At 41.3% G+C, this 22,947-nt stretch overlaps 1 protein-coding gene across 1 annotated transcript in view; it reads left to right on the top strand.

Annotated features, from left to right (window-relative positions):
* The first annotated feature begins 2,142 nt into the window (after positions 1-2,142).
* The window catches only part of shisa9a (shisa family member 9a), a 51,236-nt gene continuing 30,431 nt past the window's right edge, over positions 2,143-22,947 (top strand). The window contains exons 1-2 of the mRNA XM_067488497.1: positions 2,143-3,098; positions 3,817-3,923. Coding sequence (XP_067344598.1) covers positions 2,584-3,098; positions 3,817-3,923 — 622 coding nt within the window. The 5' untranslated portion in view covers positions 2,143-2,583. The remainder of the gene's footprint in view (positions 3,099-3,816; positions 3,924-22,947) is intronic.

Consider the following 22,947-nt stretch of genomic DNA (forward strand, 5'->3'; position numbering starts at 1 on the left):
TCGACTACACTGCCTGTGTGTGAGGCAGCGCTACTTTGGCTGACGCCTGATTTTCTACACAGACAAAAGTATTTTCCTGTACCCACTCTCCCAATACATTTATGCAGAGGATAGCAAACATAAACCCCAGCATTACAACCACTTGGTAGTTAAGTATAAAAATATTATCTATTTTTATATTTAAAAAAAACATATTACGAACTAATAAATGCTGATGCATCATTATGGGTTAATCTCATGTCAGCACATTATGTGGTTCAACTCAGCTGCACCTTTATGACCAATGATTGATGACCGTTAGTCTCTATTAAAAACTGTTCGTATTTTGCAATAATTGCCATATTCAATATCGTTTAAAATACATATTTAAAAATAGATAATCTGCTTACTACATTAACTTGAGTAAAAGATTTACTTAAGTTGTACTTAAATATTGAGGTTGTGTACTTCTACTACCTCTGCACACAGTGTATCAAATTTAGCTGTATATAGACCTGTGCAGCTGCAGATCGCTCAGAGTGGCCAGAGGCTTGTCTTTTATTAGTCTTTCATTGCATTATTAAGACCACCAGTATTGCAGATAAAACCAGCTCTCATCAATAAGCTGGCATTAGTTTATTAACCAAAACTTTTATAGTCCAAAGAGACATTAGAAAGAGATGAGGGATCGCCCACAACTTCTTGATACCCAAAACATAGGACCTTGGACAGAGGTTTTCAGTACCATGGAGAGAGACTGTTTAGAATTCAGCATGTATTCATGCTCCTCAGACTGTTCATAACTTATATCTGAATGAGAAATAATTAATGGTTTTGCTTGCTTTCGCTGCAACCAGACCATTTAAATAACCTTGAAGGTTCTTTAGATCTGTTATTAACCACAAAACGAATAAACACCGTTTTTTTTTCTGAATTGCTTGAATTTGTTTGACTCAGCAGAACTGACGTGTACAGAACAGATGTGTAAGATGCCATATGCTTCTTTGTATTTTTACTTGTCACTTCCCTCTTGTGATGTTAAGCAATCATTTCAAACAAGGCAAAATTTCCAAACACAAGCTACTGTAGAGTGGGAGTATCTAGTTAAGAACCAAATCTCTAGACTGTAAATGAAGATTTTTTTTGTGACTTTTCCTAGTTTTTCTTCCTTTTTCTTGGGTAGTAATAACCAAGACCACAGGGAACTGATTTGGTTTGCTGAAAATTGATGCAGTTTAATATGGGATCTTTCTTATTATCTTTATTTGCATTTTAGCTGCTTTTAATTCTTAAAGTCTTGGTTAGATTTTCTATAATACAATTCAAATGTTGCCACTCCATACTGCACATTTATTCATGTAGCGAAAAATTCAAATATCTCACAGGTTTGTTGCATTTAAACAGTGTACTGGAAAAATCGGCTTGCGTAACTCATTACAATAATTACTAACCTTTTTGTCGCATTTATTGGATTATTTAACAGAATATGTTTCACGGATTAATAGCATTTTTGATTATATATTTAAGAGAAAAGTAGAGAGTAAAACAAAATGATACAATGAACAAAAACTAGCAGTCACTGACTTGTTTAGTGTACCTCCAAAGGCGGACGTGAGAAAAAGATTTCAAACTTGACTCTAACAAGTATGGGTCAAATCAAGGCCGTTTATGCGTTATGGAATGGCCGACATTAATTGCCCGTGGGTCATCATTCTATGTTGCAGCTATTTGGGCCAGATGAAATTAGCCAGAAGTAGGACATTATCTGGGGATCCATCTGGTATGATCTTCGTGGGACCACATGTTTAGTGATGGGTGTTTTTCCAAAAGTTTCCTTTTCTTTTTTGAAGCTATGTTACTGCCCACTGTAACACGTGATATCAGAATTTCTAAAACAATGGCAAGCGATTGAAAATGCCTAAAGTGTGTGTGTGTTTTTTTTTTTTTTTTTGGGGGGGGGGGGGGGGGGGAGCAGGGTGCGGGAAAGGCTCCCACGTCTTTCCTAGTCTGAAAAACAGAATGGTGATGTGCGTATCCTGGGGCTTTTATCATAATATTTCACAATAAGGCTCCCTCCCTCTCCCCCTCTCTCTCTTTTGCTGTCCTCAGCCCTCGCAGTCTCACTCCCTCCTCCTGTTTTCCTCCTCCTCTCCTTTTGCGCACCAAGCTCACCCACCCTCGGCTCTTCTATTCGCTCACTGCGCTCTCATCCTCGGTGCAGTTTGTATCTCTGCCTACTCCGATGCGTATAAGAGCGCACCAATGGAGCTGTAAAGTGATGCACTCCTTAAAAACGCACAACCTGAGCCTGCAACAATTCTTTCTGGAAAGACGTAGCTTATAGATGCGCAGCAGAACGCGCGCGTTGAACAACAGTTACTTCCATCAAGTCAAGTTATCCTCACAGAGTCTGTTTTATCCTGCGCGTTTTGATTTTCTTTTGGACGATGATACTTTAGTAAAGATGTTAATTGGCGCGGATGACGTTGCGTTGCTGTTTGGACGTATGTTTTTGGACTTTTCTGCATATCATGACCTTGCGCCTTTTTTCCTCTCTCCAAGTCTTTTCGTTTCCGCGTGAAGTTGAACGGAGGACAAAGCACAATGAGAGGGAAATACTTTCTCCTCGGCTTCTTGTTACTCAAACTTATGGCTCTTGTGTGCAAGGCTGACGGGGAGCCAGGACTGCTCGGAGGATTCGTAATGATCGCCACCTCCAACGGCTCAAGAGAGGAGGAGAGCGTGTCCGAGGAGACCCCGCACACGGAGGACAAATGTCGGGGTTACTACGACGTGATGGGCCAGTGGGACCCGCCGTTCATCTGCAAAACGGGTAATTATCTGTACTGCTGCGGCACCTGTGGCTTCCGCTTCTGCTGCGCCTACAAGCACTCGCGGCTGGACCAGAGCACCTGTAAAAATTATGACACTCCGGTTTGGATGAAGACCGGACAGACTCCCCACAACAAAATGAACAAGATACGCGACAGCACCAAAGACAAGACGAACTTAATTGTTTACATCATATGTGGAGTAGTGGCCATTATGGCTCTTGTAGGAATTTTCACCAAATTGGGTCTGGAAAAGGCGCACCGGCCTCAGAGAGAGAACATGTCCAGGTAAGTCTCCCTGTGTGTGAGTGTGTCTCTCTCTCGCCCTCTGTCCCTCCCTTTCCCTGCCTGCTTCCTTCCTTCAGTGCGCTTGTTTACAAAGACTCTTGCAGTAGTAGCCTACGCACGCAGTAATCGAGAGCGCACAATGTGTCTTTCGTTTCCTCTTATTTCCCATTGCATTTCAGAAGTGAGGCATTTCATCTAAAAAATCCACTTAACACATCAAAAGTGGCGTTTTACTTCAAACGCATGAGGCATGTATAGCCATATGTTTCTGACCAATCAGAACAGCTCGTCTCCTCTAATGTCCTGAGAGTCTTTATGAACAGAAGTGGATGCTGAATGCCCTTTTCCACTCCAGTCTATCCATTGTGATATAACATTACGTGAGCTACTCTTCTCCTATCAAGCGGGGGCGGGTTCTTTCACTGGAGTAAAGCGGCGTTGCGCTCCATAGTGTGTCTGATTGTAGACCAGTACAAATGCTCTTATACACCGTCATGGTGGAATGGAACAGTCAAGAGTTTATTTGCAACATAATGCAGGACAAATAAAAACCAAAACTTCTCCAATTAATTGCCTCTCACAATATTATGAAGAGTCTGTGCAGCAGTGCAGCTCAATCCAATTAACCATGATATTCACAGGTCCGTATGTCTGCATCCCTTCTCCATCACTTCCTCCCTGTCTCTCTCTCTCTTCTCTTTGTCTGTCTATTTAACAGGGCCGTTGCCAGTGTGCTGCAGGGTGGGTGTCCAGGTGAGCAGTATCGTGGGGAGGAGGCCCTAGGGATGCATTCGCAGCACTATGTTTCCAGGTCCACAAACCACCGTGAGTTGTTTTAATGTTTTTCGAGTTTAGTGGCTGGTATGAACTATGTCTATAAGTTAGAAGTGAGAGTTGTGTGTGTGTGTGTATGTGTGTGTCAGCAGAAAAAACTGCTTATTCAAAGTGACTTGAACTATCCAAATTGGCATCATAGTTCTTTTCAGAAGGCATTTGGAGTGATGAAAGGATGAGAGTGAGAACTGTGGATCGAGTCAATCACATCAGGTGGACTCATTAAACCCATACTGTATCTGGTTACTGATGCATAGTTGGAAAATCCACAGGACGCAGACCTATTTTATTTCAAATGACAGCCCTGTTTTTCAGTTTTATCTGGCACTGGCCAGATATCCATCCATTTCATAACACATTAGAAAGAGAATATCTGCATGTCTTTTCAAATCCTGTTTTATTTTAGTACGTGCCCACATGATATAATGAGACAGAGATGGAAGTGGGACTGTGTGCATGTGTGTTGGTGAGGAAGTGGTGGTAGTATGTTTATGTGTGGGGGTATTGGGGGGGGCTGAGAGTTTGAAGGGTGGTGGTATGAATGCCATCTATTTCTGCTGTGTCCCGTGGGCTGCTACAGTAACGAGCTTCTTAGTGTTTTAACGCCAAAGATCAAACCGATGAATGCATGTACACGCACGCACACGCACACACACACACTCAGATATGTACAGACCAGAGTACTAAGCACAGGCACACATCATACACACACAGAAACAGCGGGTACTCGGGATTCAGAATCTCTCAGTGTTTCATCACCATTCCTTGTGCCAAAAACAAAAAGCAGATTCAAGAGACTTTTGTTTTAACCATAAACAATTATTTGAGAATGAAAGTGGCCAGATTCATGTTTGCCTTGTTCGCTTCTTGTCTTAATTTCTTGTGTTACCACCAGATTGTATATGAACAGCATCTTGTACAGTTGTCGTACATGGAAAAGACGACATCTTAAGTGTGTTTAATCACTGGTGCAACTTTTTAATCTTGGTTTGAGAAGGGAAATTATTTACCTGTTGGATGTGATTATTCCCCAAATTTGCAATTCAAATCAACTACCAGCAAGAAATCCAATCACATTCAAGGCTTGATTTTGTTTGACTTGAGAAAAAAATCTAATCTTTCAACCTAACACAATATCGAAATGTTATTTAATTACATAATTTCTTGCCTTTTACTGGTATGAATCCTTTTATGCCACCAAGAGCATCCCCAGATCCCCCAGGTTTTTTATGAGTTCACAGTTTATGTTGGCAAGTTTTACACAGTTGAATCTCAAAGCATCAACTGGTGCTCTGGCAAGAGCCTTGCTGTAACAATGTCAGGAAGTGTACATGTATGCAAGCGGTGGTGAAGGTTGAGTAACTACTTCTATTTGTGAGAACGAGATAAATATGTAATCCTACAACAGCTCCCTTGGCAAACGACAAGGTGACATAACCCTACTCAGCATGAAGCACTACGCCCACAGACCTCAACATCATGATGAGAGCACATGGAAAAGGGGAAAGAAAGGTTATATTCATTAAAATGCTTTGGTTACAGAGGTGTAGGCTGTCATTCTCAAAAACTAAAACGAAAGACAATAAATACCACTTTCAGTAGGTGCTGGGGTCTGCTCCCCTCATTTTGTGTGGATGAGATGAGATACTGATCACCTGAGTGCCAGGAGGACACTGCTGTGAAATTATTATGTGCAATGTGGAACCTGCTCTCCTGAACCTTGTCATCCCCCGAAATGTGGGTAATCATGTGGAACGTTATTAACCTCTGTGATCTGGCAAGATCATCCCAGACAGTCACCTGATCGGTTTACGGGTTCCCTCAGACGATGCTGGGTGCCATTTATCACTTCTTTTAAGTGATTAACGGTGGATAAACAGACTAAAAAGGGCATGATCATTTTTTCATTTAGAGCAAAGCTGTGAATGCACAGGACAGACGAGGGAAGGACAGAAGAAGTGTGAAGACAGAGGCAATTGCAGTGTAAAGAGAAGTGCTAAGGTTTAAGGGGCCTCTATATGTGCACATGCTTGTGCATACAAAGGAGTTTGGGCAGATGTACTGTAGGGCTATGCTGAAAAAAAATCTATTTTTAGTGCAAACCAGATATTGATTATCGCTTATGGCCAGATTGCCCTATTACTGGCGTCGATGAATGTGGTCTGGCTCTGCTGCATACAAAGGGAGGGAAAATTCCTTAAAGCACTGCGTGACTGTCAGTCAGAGTGCTACTTGATCACCACTACTCTTTTATAATTTATATGGTTCCCTCACAAGTGTTTATTAAGTGCTTTTGTCAATACACGTATAGAGGAGCAAACGTCTTGATGAATCAAAATCCCCATAACATGCACCACAAAAGTGAGAGATGCACAGTATCAATTAGTAACACAAAAGCCCTTTGTGTGTTTGTTCGGTTGGGGGCCCAGCAGTGAATCCAGCGGGGGCCCTCACAACCTGCTGCATGATAAATATGGACCAGTTTGTAAACCAGAAGAAGCCAGCTCACCAATTCCCCGGTTGGGCAGCCTGGCAGACTTTCATGTCATCTCAAAACCCAACGACTTTGTTTTAATCCTTGAAAAGGCTGAAAAATCCTGCGTCTCTTTGCATCCAGCATTAAAGAGACAAAAAGACAAAGGTGGGAGGAACCGAGAAAGAGGAGAAAGTGAAAACGGGGGTAAAGGAGAGTGAACAATGCCAATGATCTTAGTGGCGACGTCCAGACCGAAGGCAGCTACCATTTTAAAGCCACGCAGTATCATGGCAGTGTGTTTGTTTGGACTAAGCAATTGCCTTTTAATTCAGGGTGACTTTCAACATAGTTTTTCACACTGGAAACAAGAGAAGTTTAAGTTTAAGTGACAAAGCACTAAGTGATCTCATTGTGACTTCACTTACTGTGTAATCTAATAAAGATGGGTTTGAAATTTGATTGGAAAATAGTTACATATTAAATTGTTATATTAAACACTGTTGTGTTTCTTAGCTCTGTAATTGCCATTTTTGGAAATCACACCAAAGAGTTTTATGTTGGCAACACGATTGCTTTTATAAAGATAAGACACACACATTCACTGTACTCTGTATTCGCAACTCAATTCACCATTTGCAGGCTTAATTACCTCCCCAGCAGTTATAATCTTTTCCTAAACATTCTGAGATGGGTAGGATGGAATTTTAATAGGTAATTGCTTCTGAGATTGCACAGGCACGAGAAAAGCCCCTGTCTGCAAAATTGCTGCAGCTCCGCCTTGTGACTGTGTGTGTGTGTGTGTGTGTGTATGTTTGTGTGAGCGTATGTGAGTGAGTGAGTAAGTGAGTGAAGGTGTACCTTTGCGCTCGGTGTGTGTATGCGGTGCTTAAGTGTGTGTTTGTGCACAGTGCCGGGCTGTCAAAAGGAGCCGTTCACATCCTTTGTTAAAAGTAGGTGACTGTGTGACCTTGTCTTCCCAGCTGTCATCGGAGCTGTCAGCGTGTCACATCTGATTGCAGAGTGTCAGAGCAGAAAGAGGAGCTCCAGCTAGTGAATCTACACACGGCAGCACAGGCCGTCGAAACAAGCAAAGAGAGGCTTCGGAAGAGAATATGACAGAGGAGGTAGTTATCTGAGGCGTCGCTCCAGCTTCAGCTCTGTTTGAAGCTCGGCTTCTGTCCTTGTGTTGAAACAGGCAGGAAAAGCAGTTGGAGCTGAGGTTCCATCCTTTAGTTTCCTTTCAGGCTCATAGCACATTGGAGAGACAGCAAAGCTTCCACTATATCTACAGTTAGTTTTATTTAATCCGAACCCTTGAGTAACATGTTTGCTGCTGACACTCATTCGAAAACAAGACATTTATCAAGCACTGAGTTACATGAACAATGTTGTAACTGATTCACTGGACATTTCACACACACACACACACACACACACACACACACACACACACACACACACACACACACACACACACACACACACACACACGTTAGTATGTCACCTTGGATTTGGCTCTACCAGCTACCACCAGTAACCAAACACCTAAACTTAGACAACAAATTACAGAGTCAAAGTTGCATTGTAGTAACAGCAAGTGTGGTTTAATTGCACAGCAAACACTGAGCAGCTACTTTGTCATACAGTTAATAAAACAAAGTAGCAACCTTTGTTTACACTGGAGCCAAAGATACTCACAGTGATTTAAGGAGGTCAGTCAAAAATAATTGTACTGTGATTTAATGCTGTGCACACTGCTCCAAGGTGGTTACGCCGCTGAGGGCTCGGAGATGTGCAACCTGTGGCCTTAAACTCTTCATCATAACAGCGAATGAATGCATGGAAATTACTTCTGTTCCTTAATATACATGCTTTGATTGATTGCTGCTACTGTGTACAACACTGACAAGTACACTGCACTTTACAAGAAAAGCTACCCGTCGTTGCTTGATTACATTGCATTATGTAAAATTAAACTGGGTGCTTACACCCTGATGCCTTATCATATAGGTATAGTACAACAACAAATTTTGATGAAGCCACTGACTGTACATGAGGGGTACAGCAGAAAGAAAAAACTACAAAGAATAGAATTGTCTGCGCTCAGCACTATTCACCTTTATTACACCTGTCAGGCATCAAAATTTGTCTCCTTATAACACTGAGCATATGAGATGATTAACTAAAGAAACCACACTGTCTTCCATTATTTTTACACATCTTAGTGCAATTATTTTACAGCATAAACACTGTTTTTAACCATAAAGAAAAGGGTGCATCAGCAGACAGTAAGTCACAGGCCCAGACTCTGAGAAACAGCGGTGTTGCCTCCTCCTCTCCAGGGCCTCATTCCCGCACCCTCTGTCTGCCTAATTATCTTAATGTGAGGCCCCTCAGCAGCGCAGGGACACCATTAGATTCCTGTTTATTAGGGCTCTGGGGCCACACAGCCGGAAAGGATCGACTAGTGGCAGATAATCACTCAGTTTGGGTACAGAAGGAGGCCGGCACGGGAGGAGTCATCACCATGTGTGGAGGAAAGAAGTCTGGGTCTGGGAGAGGTAAAAAGGACTTTAGAAGAGAAGAAGACAGAAATAGAAAAAACATTTGAAAAACAGAGTTGCAATGTCAATTGGAAATCAAACGGTATTTTAATGGACAGCAAAAATGATCTAATGCATCCATCCTTTCTGTCCTACATCTTTCAGTGTATAATTTCCCATCTTGTCATTGCGGTTTTATAATAAAACAAGTAGTAGGGATGGTGAATATCTTAACTTGTAATCAGCCGACAACCCCCCAGCCCCCCCCCCCCCCCCCACACACACACACACACACACACACACACACACACACACTTCCCACACCTTTCTCATGAATATGAATCAGTTCATTTACTTCTAGGAAGTCATGTCTTGCATTTGACAGGTAATTATGTCTGCGTCTGTGTGTGTGTGTGTGTTTACAGCTGTGCACATTCATGCATATGTCAGCTGCATTACATAGAGTGTGTTTCAGGTAAATTGGGATCAGCAACATTACATCCATCTATCTTTATCAACTTCAGTTTCATTTGCTTCTGACTAAACATTCAGACGAAAGATTGACTAACAATTCAGCATTCACAAGCCACATTGGATAAGCTGCCAGACTTTCCATCTGCATGTTTGAACAGGTGGTTATCACCACTGCTTTCTAATTAACTGCTACACTGTTTCTTCTTAATCGACTATTCAAACTAATGAGTCAAGCCTTTTGCAAATATTAGGATTATTTTCTGTTATATGAAGCCACCCAAACTTTAATCATTAAAAAAGACAGCTGTAAACACAGTTTTGAGAGTTTTGGTTGTTACTCAGACTGTGTTAAAGTTCCACGAGGCCCTTGGCTTAATGGATGTATCGTGACATTTCTCACCGCAGTGGAGGAGCTATTACGAAAACAGATACAGACCTTTTAACAACACCAAGCAAACCGTCAGATATACAGTGAGGGAAGCTGTGTCCTATACTGGTATTATAAATCTATTTAGGCTCCTTAACACGTGGCTGTGTCATGCTGTGTGACATCCTCTGTAATCGGCAGCTATTGTCACATACACTATATTGCCAAAAGTATTCGCTCACCTGCCTTTAGACCCATATGAACTTTAGTGACATCCCATTCTTAATCCATAGGGTTTAATATGACGCCGGCCCACCCTTTGCAGCTATCACAGTTTCAACTCTTCTGGGGAGGCTTTCCACGAGGTTTAGGAGTGTGTTTATGAAATACATAATACACAGTGCTCGCAGTCTTTGCTCTAATTCATCCCAAAGGTTTTCTATCGGGTTTAGGTCAGGACTCTTTGCAGGCCAGTCAAGTTGTTCCACAACAAACTCGCTCATCCATGTCTTTATGGACCTTACTTTGTCCACCTGAATTCATTTCTTTGGATGGGTGAGCGAATACGTTTGGCAATATATTGTAGCTTTTCATTTAATAGTTACTAAATGGGAAAATAGAGCCCCAGTTTTCTGTGGTATTGAGCATAATAGTATATATATTTCTGCTCCTTCCCAACAGTGGTCTAGCTGTCTTTTATTAGCATGCACAGTGGAAGCATGTTCTTGGAGCAAAATCAGTGATTCCCAACCTGGGGTGCTTCTCCATTTGCCAGTAGTAGGTGAAAAGATAGTAGAGTAGCTCATTTAACTGGGAAAAGTAGAAATGTGAACTGATTCAAATATACTGAGTCAGGTGTTACACCTGAACAAGCTGCGACTGAAAATGTTCAACAACTAATGAGCAAGGAAGGGGGAGAAGCTCAACAGTTAGCTACAGGGTTAAGTGATATTAATGGCACAGTGAAAGAACCTACAACTAATGGTTAAAACTGAAAATCAACAGATCAGCAGTTTTTAAAAGTGATAGATAAACAGCTTACATAGGTATTTGAAACGAATGGATGAAAAGCTTTAAATAATCATAGAAAAAAATTTGATAAAAATCTGAAATTGTTATTTAGAAATAATAGAAAAACAGCTGTAAAGGAAGCTCTCCCTCCCTGGAACAAGACCTTCTATAAAAAATTTTATATCAATATTTGCTTCGGATCGTTAATAGTGTCAATAACTTTTGGTTTAAAATGACTATAAGATGCAGTGAATATGGACAAGTGCTCAGGCAGGGTTTTGGGTGTACACCTGCCAAAGAACGATTGCATTGATACAGGAACCAGCGAGGGGCATTCAGCTCTCCATGCGTGTGCTCTGTGAATGTCTTGGATTTGAAAGAGAACAGACTGTTTTGGGTGAAGTGGACAAAGCAACAGATCACGTCCCTTGTCCCAAAAGCGCTGAAGCCATTTTTCTTTTCCTCATGCACACACATGCACACCCCAAACCCCCACGTGTGCGCGTTCCATATACACCCATGTTCTGTTCCTAGGCTATGTTTCACACGGCCTGGGGGCAGGTAGCAGATTTGCTTGGCTTGCTGACTGATGCCACCAGCAATGGTAAGTCACAGGCAGGGAAAGCTCGCCACTCCCTAAACGCACGCCCATCTCCACACTTGTGGTGGCGGTCTTGCCGCCTGCAGGCTTCAGTATGGCCTGGCTCACTTAGCACCCTGCCCTCAGGAGGTAGGGACCCATTGGCAGCCTTCCCACCTCTCACCCTCCCATCTTCACACATGCATATGGACACACACAAACACTGAAACACACAAAGTCGTGAACAGGCTTACAGCCCCCGCTCCCACCACCCCCTATCCTGCTGGGCGCTGGCCCGTGGATAGGGGACATGTGGCTGGGAGAAATGCGTCACGATACTGGGCTCTCGCTCCGACAGATCTTGTGCCTGTCTGCCTGCCTGAAAATTACCAGCCTGGAACGCCTCACAAAAACAGAGAAGGAGTTTTGTTTTCCACCCTTCTGATTGCAGCAATCGCCCTGCTCTCAGCTCCCATCGGCTTCTGGCCACTGTTGCTTTTTCTCTTGGCATTTCTTGTCTCTTGTGGCCGTAGTCGGTTATGGAATCTGTTCTCTTTTTTGTTGCAGTTTCTAGACGATATTCTCACCATTTTCCCCAGAGGAAAGCAGAAGTGTGTCTCTGTCTGTAGCCTCTTAGACTACATATATGCCACAGCCATAGAAAGCACTGATAAGCATGCTCAGATTAGTACAATGCATTTACAGCATTTGTGTATGTGCCGTGCAAAAGGGAATGAGTAAAGTTTGCAAGTGATCAACAACTCTCCTTCTGAGAGGATTGACACTAGGAGATCAAGTTGTTGTTTTTCTTTCAGGAAAGCTCAGATAGAGCTTTGTCTTTATTTATTTCAACCGCACTGTTAGTGAAAACATCGCACAGCCAGAATCACATCAGTGTCGAAGAAGAGAGTCAAGGAGAACATGCTGAATGAATGCTAAATGTTATCAGTAAGACTGTTTATTGCTTCAAAATCCAGTAAAGGACAGATCCACTGCAAAATCTATGTTTAATCTTTGTAACAGCAGAATTAATTTGACATTTAAAATTGCAGTAATGCAGTAGTGACTTAAACCGTTGTTGTTTTAAAGCAACAGAATGGTTTGACATGCAACCAAAAGGGTCAGCTCATATGAGAGAATTGATGGCACTCGGACAATAGATGTGGGCTCCTAAACAAAAGAAATATAGCATGTTGGTTTCATGTCTTACCCGGTTTTAGTCTTTGTACCGATCTTACTTATCCAGCCCTTGGCTAAAGGTTCAGGTTCAGTGTACAAAAATGAGAGTGGTGTCATCTAAAGGCCAGTTCATTTTCTGTCTGTGTGATGTAAAGTCTGCTTTTGCAGCCCAAAATGAGCTTTAGCAGTCCATATGGACTGTCTGCCATGAAGAACTGGATGCTGCTGGTGCCCATTTCAGTCCTATCAAAGTTTGTCAGTGGTGCATACTCTGGAAAAATATCTTCGTCCTTGCAGTTCTGATCATAAAAAACCTGGATGTTCTGCAAATTTCTTCGTATTTGGGCTCATAGAAACTGTGCTTTATTTGACCATCAATTAGCCTCAAAACACATGTATTGGATAAAAAACAATAATCAAGAGACTAATTTAGACTTTGCAAAATGCAATGGACCAAATGGCTCAATTTCTGATAATAATAAGAGCCAATTTGTTCCCCAGTTGTTTCTAAGCAGGGAAAGAAATAAGCACGTTTCGCAAAATATCAGTGTATTCTCTCAACGTGAACCAAGCCGTCCAAACACATTTCTAAGACCAGGTAAATCTATAGTATCCTGAGTTACAAACGTTTAAATTTTTGCTATAACAGGACCAAATATACCAAAAAAAAAAATCTATTTTAGGAAATAGCTGTATGTGATATGTAAAATGATACTGTGCAGTTGTAAATCAGAACAAGCGGTTGCATTACCCAAACATGATCATTTCCTAATTAAATAAATATACACATGTACTATGTTTTCAGCAGCTACAGTAACAAGTGTAGGAGGCAGCTTGGTGTATCACTCCTTCTTGGGTATTATTGTGCATCATCAGTTTCAAAGCCGGTATCTTCAATTCTTCCGTGCAAAAAGGAGCATTTTGGTGCTTAGGTGAACCCGGTGACTCGGTAAATCTGGAAGTCTGGCTTGTTTTCCTGTCCTATTATTGGCCACTGCGTTTCAACTCATGCAACACATGAAAATGCTCCATTTCAGTGTTTTCTCATCAGATCACAGGCAGCAACATGGCACTGTGTCTGTGCACAAAGTAACTTAATGAGCTTTCTAATCCCAAAGGGCCTTACCTTATTGAAAATCACAGAGCGCATTAATTCAAGTGGCTGCCCAGTAATGCATGATATAGAGTACTGTGGCCATGATGATGCATTCAGTTTTTATTTTGGCTCAAATATTGCAAGCAGAACTCCTGCATGCTGATAGAAGACTTTTGTTAAGAGACTACCCTGCAGCCTGATATCATACAAATCTATATGTCTTACCATATATGATAATCATCTCCAATTGCACAAGAAAGGTACTTTTTCACTTTAGAGAGATGGCAATTTCATCAACTACTGCAGCGAATGGAGGAATGGGAGTTTTAGAGAAGCATAAAAGACAAGCATCCAGAGGGAGAGGTACAGTTAGATGTGACTGTCAACCTCACCAGCAGGTAGCGATTGAATCAGTCCCCCTCGGGAATCTTGGGAAATGGAAGCAGAGGTGATCTGAAAGTGCCTTTTTCTTTCTCTTATTCAGATATGCGGAGCCTGACAGGGAGTAGTCGTACATGCCAAGTCCAAAGGATAGAGACAAAGAGAGACATAAAGTGAGGGACCAAGCAGAAGATGGGAGATGAGAAAAGAGCGGCTTTGGAAAAAAAAAAAGGAGAATGGAGCCAAAAGAGAAGCGATGCTAAGAGTGCTTGACGAAAGATAGAGTGAGAAAATCCATACTGAGACCATCGATCTCTCAGGCCCCTCCTCATATAAAAGTGGAAAGACAGAGCCGACAGAATTTCGACAAAGCTCCCTGTTGTGTTTTAGCTCCAATCCCACAATGGCAACATTTTTCTGTTGTGCCAATGTGTTGGCTTCAGTGCTTTGTCATTCATTTAGTTCGGAATTGTTCCAAAGCACCGCTGTGTACAAAGATATAGCATTGGTAAGTTTGTTACATGTCAAGTGTGAACAAACGGTATTGATGTGAATGTGGCAGGTGGATCTGTCTTGTCTAGTTTATGGAGAGAAAATGAAAGACATTGATTTCTTGTTTTTGTTGGTAGACAATGAGAAGGCAGTAATTTGGTAGATGGAGAGCACGGCAGTGGCAGAGAGAATGGAGTTTGGAGTAGGTTTCAGCCTGCATGTTTGTTTGGGCATTATAAATATTACTATGTAGTACACAGTGTAGTGTGTCCAGTTAGGGCACACAAGAACTTACTGTGTGACCCACTTTTCCATTGCAGTGAGACATTATCATATTTTTACATGTCAAATTAAATGATTTAGATAATGTAACAAAAGTGGTGGTAGCGTACAACAACATGTCTGGTGTCGCTTTGTAGAGATGTCACCATATTCACTGATCTGTCTTTCCTTCTTAAAGCTCTCTGTAGACTTATCATCTACATAATGTGGCATCTGAACAATTTTCTGAGCTCAAGTTATTTTAATGCACAGGCCCAAAAATGAAACATTCCACAACTGTGGCTATGAAAAATCTGCCTGATGTTGTTTCATTAATTTCTTATTGCTCTGGGATTTTGAAAGGTCAAATGCCTTTATGCTGTTATGTAGTAAGTCCTCAGCTTTGTACCTTAAGTAGAACTAAAGTACAAGTTTCTAGTTTTACAGTTCAGGTTTCTGCCTTACCCTGTTATGTGTGCGTATACTTGACGTAGTGTGTTTCTGCATGCATGGCTTGGTGCAAATGTTTCCTAGCTGCCTGTTTGCTGTCTGTTATTTCTGCACCGTTGTGCAGAATCTCAGCTTGCTGTACTTGAGTCATTTAGTCCAGGTATGTGTGTATTGATTTTAACGTGTAACACATCCCCACAGTCAGCCACTTCTCTCTCCTCTCCACCAATAACATGCGTGCTCCTCCCCTCCTCTCTGATTGTGTACATTGTTCCAACAGGCTCTGCATCACCCTAAGGTCAACAGTTAAAAGCCATAAATTATGTATAATTCATTCCATGCAGCACTGCCTGCGCAAAAGATTAGATTTATGTATGACTCCCGCCCCTGACCCACACAGTATCTATCTCTTGGTACCTTACTAAATTATTATGTATCTCACATCAGTCTAGGTTCTTCTGTGAATGTGAAAACAAGGTGCTTCTTTTTCTATAATTCGCTGGCAAAAAGTGGTGAGGTCCCTGCAAAGCCCAATCTGATTTCGGAACTTGTTGTCACACAACTATAAGTTTTTAAACGTAACTATTGTAAACAAAGAAACTGTTTGCTAAACCCTTTTCCTCCCTATATAACTTTTTGGGATTTTTAATTTTTATTTTTGAGGTGCCCCATAAGAAATATACAGACTCTGACATTTACAGTTACAAATAAACATTTACAATCTCATTATGCCTGGAGGGAATTTCACTGTAAGGTTGGGTAAGAAGGTTGCCAGATGTCAAACAAATCGCCAAGAAAAAAAAAACAGAAGAAGAAGGAGCTGCTGATAGACCAGGGCAAAAACTTTCACCAAACCAAACCACGCAGGAGGATGCACTGCTACAGTAACAATCCCCAGACAAATTGTTGCAAATGCAAATCAGAGCAATCCGGACTAGCTTCAAGTTTTACTTCCTGCCCAATAATGCATCAACCTTTATATTTCTGTGCACAAGTTAAATTCTAATTATTATTATTATCTATGTCATATTTTTGGCTTACGTTTAACTCAACAGGCTTCCTGGCTACTTTAGATACTTCCCTTCTTGTGTAACAGTGTACAAAATCTCTTTAAATTGCCCTTCTCATTATTAAATATATAGTCTATCCATTATCTGTAACCGCTTGTCTTGTTTAGGGTGGTGGCCGGCTTCCAGTCATTAAAGGGCAAGAGGCTGGGTTCATCCTGGACAAGTCTCCAGTCCATCTCAGTCCAGTAAATGCTTGGCAAACTAAGTTAGGCTTAATTACTGATGACTCTAAACAACCATGAAGAACTATTTATCATCACAGATGACCCCCAACAAAAGATCACTGTACTTTTACCAGTCTTTGCCTTATAAAAAGTCTTGGGGCTTTGCTTTAGTTGTATGCACTCCTCCTTTACTGGGCTTTTCCTTCTTCTTCTTCTTCTTAAATGCCTTCCAGTATTAAAGAAGGCATCATATGTATGTTTGTGAGTATTTTGCACACCGATGTGCGATTGAGTGTTTCAGATAGAGTTCAGATAAGTGTTTGTGTACACGCGCAACTATTTCACGCTAGTGTTCATGTTTTACTGCCATGTATTTTCTTTGGGGCACCTGATAGAAATATGCTCCAAAACGTAAAGTGGACTTAAAGTGGTCCTGTTGAAACCTCCTGTTTGTGCTTTATAAGAAAGCAAACAAAAAAGAAAAAAAAAAGAAATTTATAACTTTAATCAGCAGATAAGTCAGATTTTTTGTTTTTTTTTGCATGTACTATTACAGCAATTTTGTTCTACATTGTGTTTCATCATGTTCCAGATCTTCAATTACTTTTAAATGGGATTTTTTTCAATTAAATTTGTTTAGACCCTGAGTGATGACAGTACATAATTTCATTCTGCACTACAGGCATGCAGAAAACTTGAAGTGATATCCAAAAAGCTCAAAGTAAATTGATTTTAAAAGGTCTAGGGGAGCATTTGCATTTTAGCAATGCAAGTTCCTCATTTATCAAATGACATATACCCACGTTAGTGTTGTATTTGAAGCATCGTGGACTTTAAACATTCACAGTCTTTTAAATGGGTTTCCCTGTTTATTAGCTCCAATCTAAGCTGCAAACTTTAACGTTGTACTGTTGTGGTGCACTGGAATGTACTTTTCTCTTCATTTGGATAATAAATAGAATTTGCATCCCACTTCCCTGTGCTTAGCATTGCTATAAATGCCACAAGCTAGTGCTGTAAAGTCACCTCCCCTGCCATAAATTATTACAACAAAGTCCACAGCAGCAAATGAAAGTCCCAGCGTTCAAAGTGATAATGTGTTTGCTTTTGTCTTGTTTGTTGTAACTGTTTATTAAATTACAACACCTTCAACCGCCTCTCTATTTGCCAGCAATTGCAGTTTGTAGCTTTTATGAAAAACCACCATAATCTTCAGGAACCCATGTTTCAAGTGCAACTTGCCAGACACATGTCAATTCTGAGCAGTAAATCAAACACCAGCCCAAGTATCAGCTATTTGCTCCAACCATATAGTTGCACACATTTGAGGGGGGTGGGGGGGGCATTTATCATTACATTCGTAACACACATCTTAAAATCGTATGGAATACTATTTCTTGCAATATTCAAATACAGTTGTGGAACTGCAGCACATGCTTGCTTTGCCAACCATCACTCTGGCCAGAACCACCATTACCATCCCAGCATCAGCTAGGTCCTAAATTATTTACTGTTTTCTGATTGTGTTTGCCAACTGACATCTCAGGTTTCTACATCGCCATGTCCACACTCCTACACTGTCTACCCATCTGTGGATGATGGAATTCCACAACTACTTTATCGAGGAGAGTGGCTATTGCTGCAACATTTGTTTATAGTGGCATTATTTATTTTCTGGCATTTGCTAACAGCAGGAACAGGTCACACTGGTTGACGGCAATAATAAGCAGGGGAGAGAGAAAGTGAGAAGGAAATAGGAGAGGAGAGAGAGAGAGAGAGAGACAGAGAGTGATGCTAGCTAAACCATGTTTTACAGAGGATAATTTTCCTCCCCAGAAGGCAGTGATTGGCATTAATTACCTAACAGGTGCTAACAGCTATGAATCTCATAATTAACCAGTTTAGATTTAGTTCATTTGGGAAGACACGAGTATGAGGCACTGGGAGCATAAGTGTCTCCGTACGGTATGTGTGTGACAATGTGTTTAGTGTGTGCATGCATAGGTGTTGTCAAATATAACCTATATACTGAGGATCATGCATACAGTAAGGACACGTGCAAATGTAAGTGTGCGCGCGTCATCCATCTTTAGGGAGCCAGTTTTACGTGCACAGCTCAAAACTAAGAATTACCTTAATCAGGATTTCAATGTGAAGCCTTAGTGACTCATTTTTGTCTAAGTGCAGTTGAGGAGGTGTTTCCAAGCTAAGATTAATACATTTCTGAGGGAAAACCCTCATCAGTCTACAGCTATTTAAAGCCTAATGTGCAAACTAGAAGTGCAGATGTATTATGTGCTTTGTACTAGTAATGTGTTGCATCTCCTGTGGCCTTCAGAGCCATTGGCCTGGGCATGCATCCTAGAAGGTGGTATCATTATGGTGGTGGTATAAATATTGTAATGTATAAAGTAGAGTGTGACCTTTCCACTAGTGTTTACAGGCCAGTGAAGATGCACCACCAAATCACTCAGAACCATTTAGTGACCATACAGGTTTCATCCCAGAGGTTTGGCAACTGGACTTGCTTGAGGATCCTTTGGGAAAACAATGACCGCAGTGACTGAGAATCCCCACACACAGACAATACAAGTTTTGTTTTATAGTGCGTTTCCATGCCCGACCTTTTTCAGTTAGTATTAGGGGCATTAATGTATTAATTTGGACAGTGTAGTGCTGAAGCCCAGAAAGATGGGTGAACTTGTGTTACTTCAATCACTGATCTATGCATCTTGCACATCAGCAAGAAGAACCCTATGTTAATGGACTTGGATTTCATTTGACCAAGTGAATGCATTGCACTCCACAAGATATGTATTCGTTTTTGCAAGTGACATTGGCATTTAGAGCTGCACAAACTGACACTGGTCAACCCTGTCTGCTAAAAATTACTTTCCTATCCAACTACACTGCAACCGCAATTTCGTTTTCCTGGAAAATGTAATTTCATCCACATTAGATTTCCTGTTAACGTAATCAACGTATTTTCGCCTGCCAAAATATTCGATCTTGCAGCAACATATCCGGTTTCCTTTTATGACATGATACACAACCCTGAAGTACAGTGTCCAGTTGTGTAAGATACTAGTTTTAAGGTTGGGCCCAATAAAGGCACTTGACAGAGTCCCTCAGCTTACATGCAGTTTAATATGAAATTATATGGTTGGCAAGCAGGATGGAAATGCAGTAAGTCCTCCGACTCGCTAGGTGGTGCTGAGCTCCTGTCTATGAGAGAGGACATGCAAATGAGTAACGGCAATGACTAGTAAGATATGGAGTCAAAACATGAAACAAGACTCACTAGAGTGAGTGGGGAGATGAGCGGAGTCTAGAGGAGAAGCAAGGTTCTGATGGGGAGGAGTGCAGTATGGTCCTGGCAGAGTAGATTGATCTTTAGATGTGGCAAACATGAGTAACTTGAAGAAAGGGTAGGGGGTTGGTGGGAGGAGTGTCTACAAGGAAAGATGTAGTAGTCTGGGTCTGAAACAGAGGCCTGGTAATGAGTGCATGGAATGTAACCGTGCTGAATCTCCAATCCCTGATAGTGAAGAGAACTCCAAATTTCTCTTTAGTGATACATCAACAAAAGTTCCAAAATCCCTTTGCTGACTCAGTGCCCTAGTGTAATAGTCTCATAGCTCTGGATTTCATAATTCTCTTACGTGACATAAACTTGGCTCCTAACATTGATAATCATGAGACTCCTTACAGTGGATGTTTATTAGGTGAAGTCCATGACACAGGTGACTTGAACACAGTTTAACCTGTCATCAAGTTGTATTATATTATTTGTTCAATAACAATATTTGTTCTCATTCTTGGCAAATCAAATTGCACTAACCATTTGGAAGATGAAACAAGGGAAGAATCATGCCACTTTTAAATCCACTAACGTTCATGTTTATTTGCTTTTCGAACATTCAGTTTTACCTAACAGATGATCTTACACACGTCCCATGAATTATAACTTGTTACAATGTACAATCTGTGTCAAAGCAGAGACTGTTCCAAATAAAGTGGGAACTCAGTGGTTATGTAGCCAAGTGTTTGTCCCCTCTGTGTTTCTCGCGTAGGGCTCTGGGTTAGTTTTGGAGGACTGCTGGCAGGGCAGGCAATGCCCAGCAGGGTAGGGTGGTGAGGAGGTCGTCCATATGGGGATTTCTTTATGACCTACTTCTTAGCCCCATGCTGTTGCAAAGAAACCATCTCTTGCACGGCCTGCCTCACTTGCTTTGCAACATTCATCAGGCAGAAGGAGGTGTCTTTGTCTGCTCACACTGGTTCCCTCACATTCCCTGTTGCCAAGACATGGAGCGATGCAAAAAGGCTGACAGTTATATTTACACTCTGCAGGACCATTGCCATGACATGGATGCTATCAAGTAACATTGCCCCATACCATGATGGACGCTGGATTTGTGTGTTCATAACAAGCCTGGACATTGGGAAGACAAGGCAAAGGTGTTTTTGTGTTTCTCTGCAATTTTATGTCAAGTATGCTATTAAGTTATTGAACAATTTGCCCATAGAATGCATTAAGTGCATCAAACAAAATCACAGGGAAAAGCAAAGTTATTCAAATAGAATGTAAGTCTGAACTATTGCACAAATAGAAAATTAAGTATTACCACCCGCGTGAGATTGTGCACCCATTCATTAGTGCTAAGGTGCAATAGCATGTGCATTTAATGGGTACTCTTTTTTTTTTAAGTAGGGAAGCTGTAAATGTAAATATGTGAAATGTAAATAATAAGTGAATGGAACTCATTTAGAAACTGTGTTTAATTGAACATAGTACACATATCAAAAACAATAACAATACCAACTTAACAATAACATTTCCCAACATAAAATTGCAAAGAAACACAGAACCACCTCTGCCTTCTATTCACAATATCCATCAGGCTTGTCCAGAGCGCACAAAATCTATCCAGCATCTATGAGGGTAAAAAGATGCATTATTGCCCACCGCATGGGTAATGTGCACATCTGTGATGAGAACATTCATGTAGAAGGCAATTACATATGTTTTGGAGCTGAACAGTACGCAGTGAAAAACATGATGCCACAAAGTGTTGAGCAGCTGAACTCCGATATCAAGCAAGATTTGGAGAACAAAATGTTGCTTTTAAAAAGTGCCCACACTGAGTGTCGCTAATAAAAGATGATGCAACACAGTAAAAAACATGCCACTGTCTCATTCTCTTTTAAACGTGTGTCCTTGTACTATTTTCAAATGTATTTTAAATATAGCTCTTAAATGATTTCAAACTCATTGCATTTGCTTCTATTTACATTTTACACAGTGTCCTGTTAGTTTTAGAAATGGGATTGTTCTCACATGCATCATTATATTCAACCATTTCTGTTGTTCTTTGTACACTTCTTCCAGCTACTGTCTCTCTCACAAAGACACAGTAACACACAGGCACATTCACACAGTACACAATTACACACACAGACACACACGCACACATGCACACACACAAACACACACCCCCTGTGCGCCCTGCCAGTGCTTGTGTTCTCCTGCTTAAAAATGGGGAGAAGCAGCCGGTCTTTCTTCAGTAACCTACTTTTTCTCTCCCCCTCTCCTCCTTCACTTGCATCCCCAGCTTTCCAAGGGAGTAGGAAAGTCTCGCTCAAGTTGATTCCCACAGCGTGGTCCATCAATAAGCAGAATATTATATAGATTATATTACTAATAATAGAACCTTACTGAGGCACCTTTGTGGATGAATAGACAGGTCCTGCGGTGAAGTGTGGGATTCACTCCCGTGCTAATCTGTCCTGGTTAGTGCGGAGATCCCTCGGGGCCACTCCAAGCTTCCGGAAATAATATTGCTCTTCCCCTAAGATTTGACATCTTTCATAGACTATTGGGAAGCACAGGAAAGGTGTCCTTCTAGATATGTGTGTAAGTTTACAAGGATGCAGTAATAGTGTGCTGACCTTTTAGCTGCTGCTAGTCAAGGAAGAGAGACAGGCTGATAAATACTCAGGATGCCTTTGATAGCAGATGGGCTGAGAGAGCAGGAGATTGAAAGAGAGGAGGCACAGAAAAAAGAGATAACATAAACAGGTACACAAACAAACAGGCATACAGATAAGAGTGTGTTGTGTGAGTGTATGGGTGTAAGACTGTGTACAGATAAGACTGTGTTGCCTACCATTTGCTGAAATTGGACCGGCATATGGCAGCAATGCCGAAGCAGAGACAGAGGGAGAGGAGAGTTTACTCTAAACACCAAGACACTAAGTATGGCCCTGCGGTAGTTCTGTAAACTAATGCCACAGCTCCAAAAAGCACCCAATCAAATTAGGCAAGTTATCCTTTCACGAGTCGAGTCAGGGGCACATACAAAAACGAGATCCAGAACATGTTACAGCCTCTGTGAAGTAAGAACCTCCTGTCAGTTTACCCCCAGTGAGTGAACAGAAGGCAAAGTCTCAGTGTTTTTAGCAAAAGGA

The sequence above is a fragment of the Channa argus genome, chromosome 20 (genome assembly GCF_033026475.1).
Source record: "Channa argus isolate prfri chromosome 20, Channa argus male v1.0, whole genome shotgun sequence".
Taxonomy (NCBI): Eukaryota; Metazoa; Chordata; class Actinopteri; order Anabantiformes; family Channidae; genus Channa; species Channa argus.